The sequence below is a fragment of the Crocodylus siamensis genome, chromosome 3 (genome assembly GCF_052110815.1).
Source record: "Crocodylus siamensis isolate JL-2025a chromosome 3, ASM5211081v1, whole genome shotgun sequence".
In the NCBI taxonomy this organism is placed as follows: Eukaryota; Metazoa; Chordata; order Crocodylia; family Crocodylidae; genus Crocodylus; species Crocodylus siamensis.
The window spans coordinates 235,950,869-235,965,386 of NC_143397.1; the positions used below are offsets into that span (position 1 = coordinate 235,950,869).

Sequence of the window (14,518 nt, forward strand, 5' to 3'; positions counted from 1 at the left end):
GTGCATTGATAAAGATTTTTTGGGCGGATACCAATGGCCAATTATTAACAAGCCATATTGGCCCATACTGATCTTACCACCGATAGGCAGCCTGGCAGCTTGGAGAACAGTGTCCAGCTGGTAACTCTGTTGGGAAGGGAAGGGGAGCGGCAGGGCAGATCAAGGCCCCCATGGTGAGGGAGGGAGAGGGGCTGGGGCAAGGGCTGCCCAGTCGGGGTGGAGCACAAAACAGAGCTGCAAGTGGCTTGCCGGGGGGGGGAGCACAGATCCCACCACTACGTGTACCCCAGGGGATCCATGGGGGGGCATGTGCCCCCTGGATCTGTATGTGGGGCAAGGGTGGGTAGCAGGCTCTGCAGGTTGGGGCCAGAGGTGGTGGCAGGCTCTTCCTGGTGCAGGGGCTGGACCAAAGCTGTGCTCAGGGCAGGCAGGATGGGCAGCAGTGGCACTGGGAGGAAAGGGGCTAGAGGGGGTGCCCCATAGTCTCACTTCCCAGTGTCGCCACCACCACCTGCCCCAAGCACAGCCCCGGCCCAGCCCCCACACCACGACGAGCCCAGCACCACCCCCAGCCTGCAGCAGCAGCCCACCCTAGTCCTGCACATAGATTTGGGAAGCATGCGCCCCCCCATGGCTCCCCTGGGGTATGCGCAGCAGTGGGATCTGCCCCACCCCTCTCTCCCCATGTCCCCCAGATGGATCACTCACAGCTCTGTCTCCTGCCCCAACCCAGATGGGCAGCACCTGCCCCAGACCCACTCCCTCCCTCACTGTGGGGGCCTCAATCTGCACCTCCCCCCACCATGTCCCTTCCCTCCCACTGCCCCTTCCCACCGCCTCTCCCCCCATTATACTGGTGTTTCTGTTTCTAGTGGGGAAGTGCTTGGTATCTCTGTGCTTCAAACTAATTGCAAATTAATACAATATTATATGCACAGGAAGAGCCATCTAAACTGTAAGGGTAGTTAAGCACTGGCACCAATTATCTAAAGTAACTGTGGAATCTCCCTCACTGGAAGTTTAAGGGCAGATTAGTCTGGGAGACCCTAAGCAGGATTCATGTCTCTTGAGCTGGGGAGGGGAGGAAAGGTGGTGAAGGTAGACTAAGTCGGTGGTCAGCAACAACTGGCCAGAACAACCCAGCTCAGGTCAGAGGCTGGTAAAGCTAAAACATGGCTGCTGCTGCCACTTCTCCCAGCCACAGCGTGGCTAAAACCTCCTGCTGCCATAAGCCAGAAGGCAAATGAAGCCCCCTCAGCTCCACGGACTGGATTCAGACCCTTGGTTGCCACCCCCTGGACTAGATGACCCCTGATGGTGCTTCTCTGTTTTTCTATGATTGTGTAATTTTTAATCTATTTCATCTTGTTTCAAGAGTGCTGGTAAGGAAGCAAAAGAGGCTTCTTTACTGGGACACTTATGTCTGGAAAAAGGACGCTGTTATGTTCGGGTCCCTTTCCTACTCAGTAATCACTAACCTAACCAGTAAAAAGGATCTGACATTCTGGTGTATTTGCACACTGGCAGGAGAGTGGGCACTAGAGGGGAGTGGTACTGAAAAGGCACCTGAACTGAGCAGGCTACTTTGGCTGGCTCTCCTTATAAGTGAAGTAAGTCGCTTTGAAGTCAAGCTAGCCTGCAGGTGCCAAGATGAGAAAAGGAGGCCTTGAATCACAGGAGACTTCCCAGTAATGAATTTGCTTCCAAGCAAGGACAGCTGTTCCATTCACCTGGCAAGAGTTGAATGTTGCAAACAAGTCTTATGGGATCTGGCACAACATGCAGTGCCACAGAGGTAACTAGATTATGCCTAGGTACTCTCTCTCAACTTGCCAGTCAGTTAGCTGGAAACTTCTGCCATGTTCTAGGGACTGAAACAACCAAAATGTGAATTACAGCTGGAATGTTATATTTAGTCCTGATGTTATGCAGAGATTTAGCTTGTTTCCATCAGTCAGTTGGGAGGAATTGTAAACCAAGCCCTGGGAAGAATATGGAAAAAGAAAAAAAATATAAATAAATAAAATCAGTTTACAGGTGTCCTAAGGAAAATCTGATTTTGGCTGAAGTGCTAAAGTAGAGCGAGTGCAATAATGTAACCCTGTCTTCTGCTCAGAGGGCTTTCATATCATGCTGAATTATTTGAGCCCACAATAAAAGTAACAAGCAAACGCATTTTCTAAACAAGTCTCTACGTGACTAATCTGACTGCTATGTTTTAAGGATGTAGAGTAGTTGGCATAAACACCACAGGATTGAAGAGATATGTTTAAACTAACCTGATTTGAGGTGGCAGGCAAAAGAAAAAAAATACCTAGTTATTTTAAAACGGTTAAAATTGCTCTTGTAGATTCAATTGCTGAAATTAGGTAGAAGCATCATTTTTATTAGTTATATTACATGAATGGGCACTTTGAAAATACTGCTTTGTTAGAAATAATTCAACATGTTAGAAATACAGTAAGGGACACATTGGCTTAATAAAGCTTTAAAAGTAAGTGTTGAAAGTGTTGTTTCAGCTAGGATTTTCAGGGTTTTTTTCTTCTTCTAAAATCATATTCTTCTTTGTTTATTTTATGTATTTAACTTTTTTTGTTTCAAGTCATTTATACCATCTCATGTAGATTGTAGGAAATACGGCTTTGGTTAGCATACACAAACACCCGAAATTACTTTTAATGGTCTTTAGACGGACAAGATTTAGAGTTGACGGTGACCTTAAAAACATGCAAATCTCTGCATTTCAGCTACATGTAGAAATGTGAAGGCACAACACTGTACTGTACAGGAACTGAACTAAACTATACTTCAACAGTTATGTTATTCAGGAATAAAAGTTGTCCATACACAGTGTTATAACAATAGAACAACATGCCTTTCCTATCATCTTCAAGGGCAGTTTCTAACTTTGGCTTTTAGCTTTTGAGATAAAAGACCGTAAATCACAATTTACATGAATTCCATATTACCTTCATCAAAGTCTGCATCATCCTCCGTGTGCTGAGGGAATGGGAAGCAGTTGGTAATTTCAAGCCTATCATCCACGACCAGCCCGAGCAGCACTCCTTGGACCACCTCATTCCCCTGACCTTCCTCTTGGTAATGTTTGATGATCTTCAATACAACCTAGGGAAGGAAATAAAAACAACAAAAACATGAAGATATCTTCTGCAATACTGTGTGGACTCGTAATGAATCATTTAAATAATAGGCATTCTGAACTGGAGCTGAAGATGTCCAGCATGGCCAGAAATTTTTTTTAAAAAAGCTAGAAGAAAAAAAAAATTAAGCTCCAGTAACCCTGAAGTTAGCTTTTAATAGCCATTAGAAAATACATATCGAAATAGGATTTTTATGTTGCAAATGTCCTTGGAAAATATTTAGCATTAAAGCCAGAAAAAAAAATCAAGAGCAAAAACAGAAAGTTTAAAAATCACCGTGTTGGTTTTTATATGATTCTCACTTTTCCCTCCAAACCTGAAAAATACAACTATCACTATGTAATGGAGATTATTCAGTAAATTACAAGATTACATTTTCCTCCACTAATTTGAGACTCGCTCAAAGAAACAAACCATAGAGTCAAGTTACGTTAACAATTAATTACACTTAAATGAGATATAGGTTTAGTCCCAAGAAATAGCATTAAATAGGAAACAATAGCCACGGGCACAGACCTGAATGCACAGACAATAAAGGACATGCTAAGTCAAGCACAAGTGGACCTTATTTCACCAAAGTCTAATCTGTCCAAGCAACCCAAGATAGAAATGTTTGATGACCCGCTTGTTAACAAAGCACTATTGATTTTTGTGTCTGTAGGCACACCAACTACCATAATGGATGTCAGCTCAACCACTGAGAGAAAACAAATTTTGCATAAATACTGCACTTAGCAAACCTTCTACATGGACAGAATTAAAAGCCATATTTATGTGTCAGAACATATATTTTCCTGCATACTAAATAATGAAGAAAAAGGTCAAGTTCATGATAACAATTTGAAAACAAATGCAATGATTTACAATACCTACAATGCCTACAATGTGGTGTTAATGAAAAAATACACCAAGGAGAAAAATATTTTGCATGTACACCGTACATACAATTTACCCTTATTGGGGAAAATACGAAAAATGTTAAAGCTGTATATGTATAGGGACTTTCTTTTATTTGAGGTAAGGGAAGAAATTGGGGTGAAGTGAATGGGGGGGTGATATGTCTTCACCAATTGTCATAATAAATATTAAACAGGATGAAACAAGCCACACAGCATACTGTAAGAGACTGCATGACTCGGAGGTTAGCAATGAGATATGGAACTTTTTATTTCTTACACCTCTTGCTATGTCTAGCTCCTTAGTTTGTACAAAATTATGGGAGTATGTAGAAAAAGCAAAATGAAGCTACTTTTAAAGTTTGGTCCAAAAGACCAAAAAAAGCAGTGATATAAAGAAAGTACCAAAAAAAACCCAAAAAAGCCCACTACTGAAGAGTGAAGTAGTTAAGTATAACAACATAATTTTGCTGAAAACAAACTAAAAAGGTTTAGTTCAAATATGTGCTCTATGTACCACTAATTAACAGCAATTTTCCACCTTCATTTTGCATAAGGATGCAATCTTTAATGTTTTGCTGTGAGGAAAAAACACAAAATTTGCAGTGGAAATCTCTCTCTTGCATTGTCAGCAAACCTGCTAAGTCAAGAAACTAGAAAGAATACAAGGTGTAAAATGCTTTTTTACTGCAAGACTAAATTCAGCATCTGCAGTGTTGTAAGCTTTGCATTTGCAATATATTCCCCTGATTTGCTCCTCAATGATCCATGTACTCCTGCAACCCAATTGCCTTCTTTGTTACTTATCACAAAAAGGTATAGCAAAATTTCATTGCACAATTCTGGTTAGGAAACAAACTACTTAGTTTCTTCTAGTGACCTACATCAATCTAGAAAAGGACCTTCACAATGAACAGTGCGCAAGGCAATCCACTAACCGTTTGACTGAATGACCAAAGACAAAAAAGTTAAGAGACTGGGAATTCTTTAAATGGTAATTATATAACTCAAAAGCTGCTGAAGGCACAGCACACCTTCAACTGCCCATACACAATTGTGATAAAACAACACTGCTTCACACAAGGCTGTTCTGAACTCTTACTTTCATTAGCAAACTAAAAGTATCAAGGGCCTTTCCAGCGCAGTTGTAAGCCTTAGTTATGGACTATATTTATCATGACAGGGCAGGAGGAGGAAAGAGTGCAAGAATGATAGTTACATCCTAATATACCTTATTGTCTAAATACGCAGCACCTTCTGAAATTAAGTAAGGCATAGCCGGAGTTTACAGTTGGGCTCCAAGGTTTGCTACAAAACTGAGAAGGCAGCATCTCAGCATGCAATATCATCATACCTAAACGAATCTTTCAAATACAGAAGTAACCAAAACTAAAGGCCAGTGTCAAATACAAGTATTTGGGGGTGAGGGATATGGGAGGTGACGGAAGACAAGAAGAGGGAGAAGGTCAAATGGCAACGTTCTGTGCTATGTAGTCTGACATTTCTAGGTTCATTAAGCAAATGCAATCTTTTGCTGAGGGATCTCAAAATGAAATACTTCAGTTGTTCTATTTACCATGAAGTACAACAAAACAGTCTTAATTTACAGACAAAAAACAAATAAATGCTAAAGCAATCCAATAATTCAAAATTTGACAAAAGTTTAGGGTTCTCAGTGAACTTTAAGAAGTAGTTTGAAATAAATCTGATTGAGCCCAAGTCTGATCATGCTCATGCCATACACTGGTTTTCTTGCAATGGTTATAATGAAAGAAATATAACCTGCGATTGTATTACACATCATTTTCTAGTGAGTACAAAGAGGAAGGTAGAGCCTCCCCTGTGGAAATCTCTTGCATTACCATCATTACACATTTACTACACCACACTTACAGAAGCACTGTTGGATTGAACTAATGTAGGACATCTCAAATAAAGCAATTTACTTGCCCGCCTGCTTAAGAAGTTCAGAACTTTAGTGGCAACTTCTGTAACAAGTGGGGCATTATCCACTATGTACTTTGTTTTTTTCTACACTTCCCAGGAAGATTTCTAAATTGTGGCACCCTGTGACCAGTCGATCAGTTTAATAATTCCAAAAGGGTGCGCCTACACATTGCCCTACAGCGACGTAGTGATGTGCTACATCAACGCAGCAATAATATGGGTCTGCACACAATCGTCACTTACATTGCCATAGCAGCACGCTCTCCCAGTATAGCTACGTTGCCATAGCGGCAAAATCTAACCGTGCTGTGTTTATGGCACCATAGCAACATCACTGTACAGCAACATGCAGATGTGCCCAAAGTCTGGTATCCACAATTAACTGTAAAGTAAAACGGTATCTATGAAGATTACTAAGTATTTTGCTACTTATGCTACCTCAAAGTACTTGTGAATGAGATTTACATTCAGTTGTGACACTACTAATTTAACATGTGCATCAATCCTATTTTTCTGGATTTTATTAAGTCCACATAGTAATACAAATCTGGAAGCTTGTGTAGAAATTATGTATGTCTAGCAACTGCTAAAATAAAAGTCCAGACTCCTCCAGCTTTAGAAATTTGTACACTCAGGTTTTTAATATGCCAAAACAATTTGGGGGGGGGGGGAAATCACTAAGACTAGTCACTTGCCAGAATGTAATAGTTATTAACCCTCGGTTAAACAAATACTTAGTTAAGCAGTGCTTCTCATCTTCAAAACACTTTTCAAAACATAAAAAATTAAGTCACACTAGATGAGGGAAAGAGTTCCTGAAACTATTAAAATGATCAAAAGCAGTTTTCTTAAGTGCTGAAAAGCAAATTTGCTAAGAGTTGAATGCCAAATTTCAACCTGCAGTAAATGTAATGGTGCAGTTATAAAAAGCTGAAATAAACTACAAAAATAGCAACAACCTAAACCTGCAGCCAGCTAGCTTCTTTCATGGTCTACAAGACATTCAGCAATACCAAAACATGGGATCTTACAAATATAAAAGGCCCACCTCTGAATTCCTTTGAAAAGCATATGGACACATCCAAGTCCAAGATCATTATGTCAAAGCACTGACTGAGTTAATGCACATGTTCCAGCAAGCTGAAAATTAGCACAATGAAATCGATTTTGTTATGCCCACCTGTGCAGCAGTTTTTTCTTCCAAGATGCAAATGCTGTAAAAAGAGCATACAATGGTAACAAGTTCCATATTTTGAAACCAAGAATTATTGTTACACTCCTATAAATTAGGGATGTGATAGGTTAAATGAAGTACATTTATACCAGTAACAAGCTACAGTTAATGTTTAGTGTGGGGTACAGTTCAGTGGGGAAGGGAAACAACACAGTGCCCCAGGAAGGTGGCCAAGCAGGCCACACAGCTGCCCTGTCTGCCTGCTGCAGCGCAGTTCCTTCTGCCACTCACCTGGGAGGGAGGAAGGGGAGATGAGAGGGGGTCCAGTACTCATCAGTTGTGTTATCAGTTAAACATCTAACAGATACCATTAGAGGAGTTTAAACGGGTAATTATTTAAACAATATTTACATCCCTACTGTAAACGGATAAGAGTTTCATCTTACACATGAATATTATAATTTATACCAGCGTAACCCTTGTGGATAATTTTATTCAGGTACCAGAGACTTATTCAACATAGACTTAGTTTGTAAATTGGAAGGGGTTTAAACTAAGACAAACCCATTCACATGTTAATAAGGATGTCCAGGGGGAGTGCCTATATTAATATCAAAATTCACAATTTGCCTTAAACTGGGATAACTTTTCCTGTAGGGACATGCACTAAGTTTACAAGCAGTAAAGTCTTTTGGACCTTTCTAGGTTTACAACTTGTGCTATTAATCTTGTGAAGGCGGCACTGAAATAGCTTTATTGATTTTTTCAGTGTCATAGAAGAGAGACCTCCTGTAATATTAGAAATAAGCACCTAAGCCATTAACATTTATGAGTACTACATATGCCATCATTTTTGGCTTAATACTTACTGGTCAACAATCTTTCAAGGCCCTATACATAAAGTTGAAGAGGCACCATTACTTTCCTTTTAAAAGGTTAGTTACCGGTAGTGAAGGTGTTACATTTGAATTATAAAAACAGCAGGGAGAATTTTATGAAGTGTCCCTATTACTAACACCAGATTGGATCCACCAGGATTATTAATAGTATGGGTATAACAGGCATATTGTCAGGAGCTATAAGCATGCTTTTTGTTTTGTTTTGTTCTGTTTCTTAATCCCACATTATAGAAACCTACTGAGAACAGATCTAATTTGACGTGTTAAATATGTCAGCTGCTGGTCAACACAAACACTCCAGATGTTAATGCTAGTATGTTTATACCAGTTTTAACCACAGTAAAATAGTTTCAGAAAAATCTCTCTAATGTTTACAAGACCCATTGTTTTGTGATAGTTAAAATACAAGCTAAAACAGTTTTGACTCCTATACCAAGGATGGCACCACTAGTGCATTTTTAAATTCTCCAGGATAGACAGGGTCTTGGAGAGGACAAAGCCATTACTGTAATCATATGGGCATATGTGCATTTGCAGAAACATGACTGATAACTAGCCAAAAAAATCTGGATTTTGTAGGACAGTCATTGACTTGACAGTATGAATAAAGCCCATTTAGAAATCTAAAATAAGATGATGTCCTTTTAACGTTGGATATAAACCTCAATGGAAAGTCTAAACACTGAAACCCAATCCCCTGCCTCATCTCAGCTATTTATTAAAATTAAACATTCTCTCTTTATAGACTGTCACCACCACGGTTTTCCATTTTAACCACAAAGGTGATGGGAGTACTAGTCCCCCCCCTTCACTTCCGCACCCCTTCTCTTCCCTCTTCCGTGCTCCTTCCTCCATCCCTCCTGCCTGTTCTGCCACCTGCTCATTCCTACTGGGGCACCACGCAGCTTCCCTCCCCCCACTTCCCTGCTGGACTGCACCCTGCCCCATATTAAACAATACCTGGTAAACTAACCGGTTATCACTGGGTTTATCTGTCAAACGATTCATCATTTAGCCTTTCACATCCCTAATACACTGCCAAGTATGAAACTGTAATGCTTTTGCAAGTAACTCGCACTGAATTTCCCAGCTAGAAGTAAAGGAAGTATTGCAATAAGTTACATACATTTCCTTCTACTTCACTAAATAAATAAATAAAGCAAGCTGCAGGCCCTATACAGTGGAATGCCTCTTACAGCAGAGAGAGGGAAACAATGGTCGCCACTATTACACCTGTCTTTCATCTGGTTACTGAATGAGCACTGTGCACAGCTTCCTTTCCAATGGCAGGAGGTAAATAAGCTTCACTTCTATGTTATACAAGATCCCTCAGGATGGGATGCTTCCATGGCACTTAACTGACACCGGCGTCAGGGAACAAATAAAGACAGCAGTTCTCAACTTTTAGTCTCGAGGCATCCCTTACAAAAACGTCAGCTCTTCAAATCTAGACAGTTTCTGAAATATACCTATTTAGGCATCTAGTGACAGAAGCCTTAGTAAAGTTTTTTTTTTTCTTTTAATAATTTATGATGGATATTCTAGACCAGAGAGATTTTTTAAATTGGACATGCAGGCAAGATTGGTATTTAAACGTCTCCTGACATTAAAAGCATGTCAGACAGTTTACCAAATATTCTCCAGGTGACTGAAAAAGTGTAAAAAATAAAATTTCTTTTAATATGGTTTATTACCAGAAAAATACATAATTCCTAGCACAACTTTGCCTCCAGGAGAGATGCAACAAGCTTGTTACCTGTTAAGACCCTACCATTGGAAAAAAAAAAAAAGGTCTTTGCCAAAGTGGTTGCAACTTTGATAACAACACTTAAAGCCAGAAACTTTAAATGCACACCTGCCAGGAGATCAAAGGGAGGCTTGGTCACAAGATTTAGCATGAGATTTAAGCCTCAAGGGGGAGATTTCCTGAGAGAAGCAAAGTTGAAAAGCAAGACAGCTCTAAGATTTCTTATGCCTGAACAATACAGCAGTCCTGTATTCACTTACAGCAAGTCAGAAATGGCTACTGCTTGGATTAGAGCAGAGATTCTTGACCAGGGCACCATGGCACCCTGTGGTGCCTAGAGATCCTTTCAAAGGTACTGCAGGCTGCCACACCATACTAGCACTGTTTGGTGCACAAACTTTATTCATAAGATAAACCCAGAAATTTCAAATAGGAACCAAGGGCATTAACAATATCCTGACCTTTTGTGGGCTGAGTTCTTTCCAGCAGAAGAATTGCTTTATTATTTTTCATAATCAAAAGAAGTGAAAACCAACTCAGAAATGGCAAAAAAAAATTATCTTTTTCCTGCAAGCCTTTGGGCATATCCCAACCTTCCTCAGGCTCAGGGAAAAATCAGAGATGGTAAAAAGTCCCCACAGTTAGAAAATAAATCCCCATAGGTATAAAACAGATCCCATTTCTAACTATGGGGACTTTTTACCATCTTTAATTTTCCCCAAGCCTGAGGAAGGGTGGGGTATGCCCAAAAGATTGCAGAAAAAAAATAACTTTTTTGCGATGTCATAGTTGGTCTAATAAAAGGCATCAGCTCTGAACCAAGACCTCTACAGTTTTGCAAAACTAAAAGTTGGCATTTTCCAAGGGATGCCTCAAGTCTAATATTGTTGAGAACCACTGGATTAACTTGATGGTTAGGCCCATAGTAATGTTCCTATAAGCATTTCATAAATATGGCTGTGCCCATTAGCCTGAGTCACCACAAGTTATGTGGGAAGTTGATACAACCCCTCTGCATAGGTCTTCTGCAGCAGAACTGAAAAGAAATTAAAAAAAAAAAAATACTCTTGCAAATTTCTCCTAAGGTGGAATTCAGGGAGCCCGTCCTGAACTCTCCCTGCCAGAGGAAACTGTTCCAGAACAGCAGACAACGTATGCCGGTCTTCCGAACATTTGAGCACCAAGAGGAGGAGAGAATAAAGCTTTCTGTTCCCTGGAAGATATATATTCCAGTATGAGCATGTGACAATAACACCATCTTTAAACCCCAGTGTCTCAACCAAGCTTGGGCAACAATACTGCTTCCACTAGGCTTGCAAACACACATGATCTCACTCTTGATTCAACACCATCTACAGTATTTAAAATTTCTGTAGCGTCATGACCCCAAATGGGACTGCAACTCCTAGTTGGGAAGTAATGCCTTCCAGGCCCTCCCTCTAATTTAGATTAGAGGGACAGTGGCCTCCGTGTCCCTGAGATGTTGTCATGAAGAACGTAAGAAATGCCATACTGAATGGACTCCAGGTCCAAGAAGTGCTACTCAGAGTTCTCTGCCCTTGGCACCCTAGTTATTAACTTATAAACTCCACTCACATCCCTGTTTTATCTTGATTAGTCTTATTAAATTAGTTGTACATTTAGTGGCCTCCCTCTAGCCACTGAGAGGGACTTATAGTCCCTGGAAGCCCTAGACCCGTCATCATCATACAACAAGGCCCGTCTCAGAACAGCAGACTGAATACTAAGGGAAAAAGTACTGAACTAGAGAAAATTCACACTGCTCTATCCCCAGCACTTAACCCCTCCTTCCCCCACCCTACAGATCCCAGCATGAAGAAGCCTAGTACTTCCAATGTTGAGGATGCAGTCCTGTCATGTTTAACACCTACAAATTGACACTAGTTAGTTTGTTATAGAAATAAGTCATACCTAGAAGCTTCACTTAAATTATTCTTAAGTTCCTGAAACATTATAAAAGCTCCTTGCAAGGCTTGAAAGAGCTCTTGTGCAACCATTTTTGTCACTGTGGAATCTCCAGCCCTGGAAGTTTTCAAGTGCAAGTTAGACAGATACTTGGCTGGAATGCTTTAGCCAGGGGTGATCCTGCCTTGGGCAGGCCCTGGACTAGATGATCTTGTGTGGTCCCCCCTGCCCTACTTTCCTATGATTGTATGACTCAGCTGGTTAGAAAGAGCAAGAAAAGTTGTCTGAAATAAGTGATGGTCTAAGAGGCCCTTTGCTTAGTCTGGTTTGCCAAAGCTGATTGTTTGGATAAATGAAAGAAAATGGTGGATATCAGGGATGAACCCAAGGGCCATGGGGTGGAGTGGTTGCACCCCCCCCCACTTGCAGCTGAGAATGCTGGACTCATGCTGTCGGGTTCAGCAAGCTTTCCAATGCAGCCATACCCACCTTTTCAACACCCTGGGTCAGTGTTTCCCAACCCGAGGGTCGCAAGAACATATAAAGGTTCATGAACAAACTTTAAAAATGGATCAACAAAATGGATTTGCCTTTAAAGGAGAAAAATGCGGGAAACCATGGCTTTTCCCTTCCCTATCGGAGTTCCAGCCTCCAAGGGGCTGCTGGGGCCCTCCATGACTTACAGCCCCTCTCCCCCACACACTGGGGTGGCTGGGGCCAGTGGATCAGGAGCAAGGGGTACTAGCTGATGTTTACAAATGGGTCTTTGTACAAAAAAGGCTGAGAACCACTGGTGGGCATGGTTGAGGTACAGAGTGAGAAGGGTCCAGTTTGCCCGGTATGTCCAAATAAATCTTTTTCTCCTATATTGAACACTACTCCTTTAGCTACCTGCCACAGAGACCTGCCTGGACATGCTATGCAGTAGAAGTTTCCACTATAACCAGCTACTCCAGGAACCTGGTTGCTGCAGAGCCCCCACAGTTAAACAGCCCAGACACCACATAAAAATCTCTTCATAGTTGCTTTGTTTTCATACTGTTTTCAGCACAAATTCTGAGAAAGTGACAACAGCTTCTGGAGAAAAACTGAACTAGGATCTTCAAATCAGAAGTAAATGGATCTGATTTGTTTTGTAGGCTTGGCCTACAAAACAAAAATTCAGTTTACATGCAACTTAAAAAAATAGAACAGTCTGAATAGCGTGCCAATGTGGAGGGTGCTTTATGCAGAACGGCATGTTTGTTTCCCCTGAGTCCAGAACCATTAACTAGTTTACAAGTCTTGAATCACTTATTTCACATTTAGTTATAATAAACTGGCAAAGTATGCCACATTTTATCCCATCTTCCCAGAACCTATATTTTTCCCATCCCTTTACAGGTGTTCTACAAGAGGAAAAAGTTGTCATTTCTTCCACTTTGATTTATAAAAGAAACTTCTTAGAAAGAGAAAAAACAAGAGAGAAAGATGAGGTTTGGCTTTAGGGTTAACCTCTGAAATAGCAAGAACATGAAGTCTGTTTCTGGAGAAAAACAGAATTGGAGTGGGAGTTCCTAGTCCTTTGTTGAAGGAGCCAGGGATGTTAATCTTTCATAGACAGTGTTTTTCCTCAACACTGTCAGGAGTCTGAGTTAATCAGCTAGTGTCTTGTAGGTGCCATGGAACATCTGTTTAAGTCATCTACTTATTTATTTCATTTATTTCTCCCCTGTAAGTAGCTGTGTGCTCATGTAGAAGGAAGGAGCTGAATGGGAATTGCTGTGCAGTAGGTAAAAACAGTGGTGGGAAGTGAAGTGTTTTGAAATTAAAGATAGAAATCAAATTTTAACTAAGATGTGTGTTTTAATTATCACCCTGATCACTTTGTTTGGATGTGGTGCCCCCTTCATCTTCATTTATCTTTTTAGACTGCTCACTCTTCAGGGGAGCATCTGTCTCCTCTGTCTGTAAAGCAGTTAGCATATTTTGGGTGCTATTTCAAAAACAAAAACACACCATTACGTTTGTATACTTTAATTTTCCATTTTCCTGTTCACACTATATATCAATGTTTCCCTGCTAAAGAAAGTTTCATAGCATAAATTTCACAGTACATGGATTCATGTTCATTTCTATGAAAACCATCAAGACCACAGGCACTGCAGAATGACTCCCTTGTAGGAACGTTTCTGTAATACAGCCCCAGGATTTCAATTGTTCAAGCAGCAGGGCATTAGATATCATTACCGCACCGTCAGGAAGCAATGATGGGGCTGTAATAAGATTAAGGACCCACAATCCTTCTAGTTGCAACTGGGACTGAGCATTACACTAGTACTTTTTGGCAGATTATTTTTCCTATCTTCACAAATAGATTAGAGGATTTCAATCTTTCACAAGCATTTACTATTTAAAACCATTTTATGATGATATTTGTTTAATAGAAATCAATACTTTACCACCACTGGAGAGTGAAACCCGTGTGCTAGATGAGTACACTCATCTTACCTGCATTTTAAGATTACATACAGGAATATTTTCAACTAAATATTTTCTGCTTGGTACAGAAATAATAAGCCTTACGCATTTAGCTGTCAGCTGTATGTTGAAATGTGTTCTGCCATATTAGTAAACTACCAGCATTCAAATATTTGCAGTACTTACTGAGCTAGTAGTGCCATCTGTGAATAAAAGGATTACTTTTCAGGCTTCAGCTTCTAGCACTTGCATATGAAAAGGTTTAAAAATGACAGCCAAGAGCAGCAGCAGTGAACATCATTCAACAA

The 14,518-nt window shown here is 40.5% G+C and overlaps 1 protein-coding gene across 1 annotated transcript in view; it reads right to left on the reverse strand.

Moving 5' to 3' along the window:
- Nucleotides 1-14,518, reverse strand: part of EIF3H (eukaryotic translation initiation factor 3 subunit H) — a 111,587-nt gene that overhangs the window by 80,091 nt on the left and 16,978 nt on the right. The window contains exon 2 of the mRNA XM_090040536.1: nucleotides 2,970-3,126. Within this exon, the coding sequence (XP_089896662.1) occupies nucleotides 2,970-3,126 (157 nt within the window). The remainder of the gene's footprint in view (nucleotides 1-2,969; nucleotides 3,127-14,518) is intronic.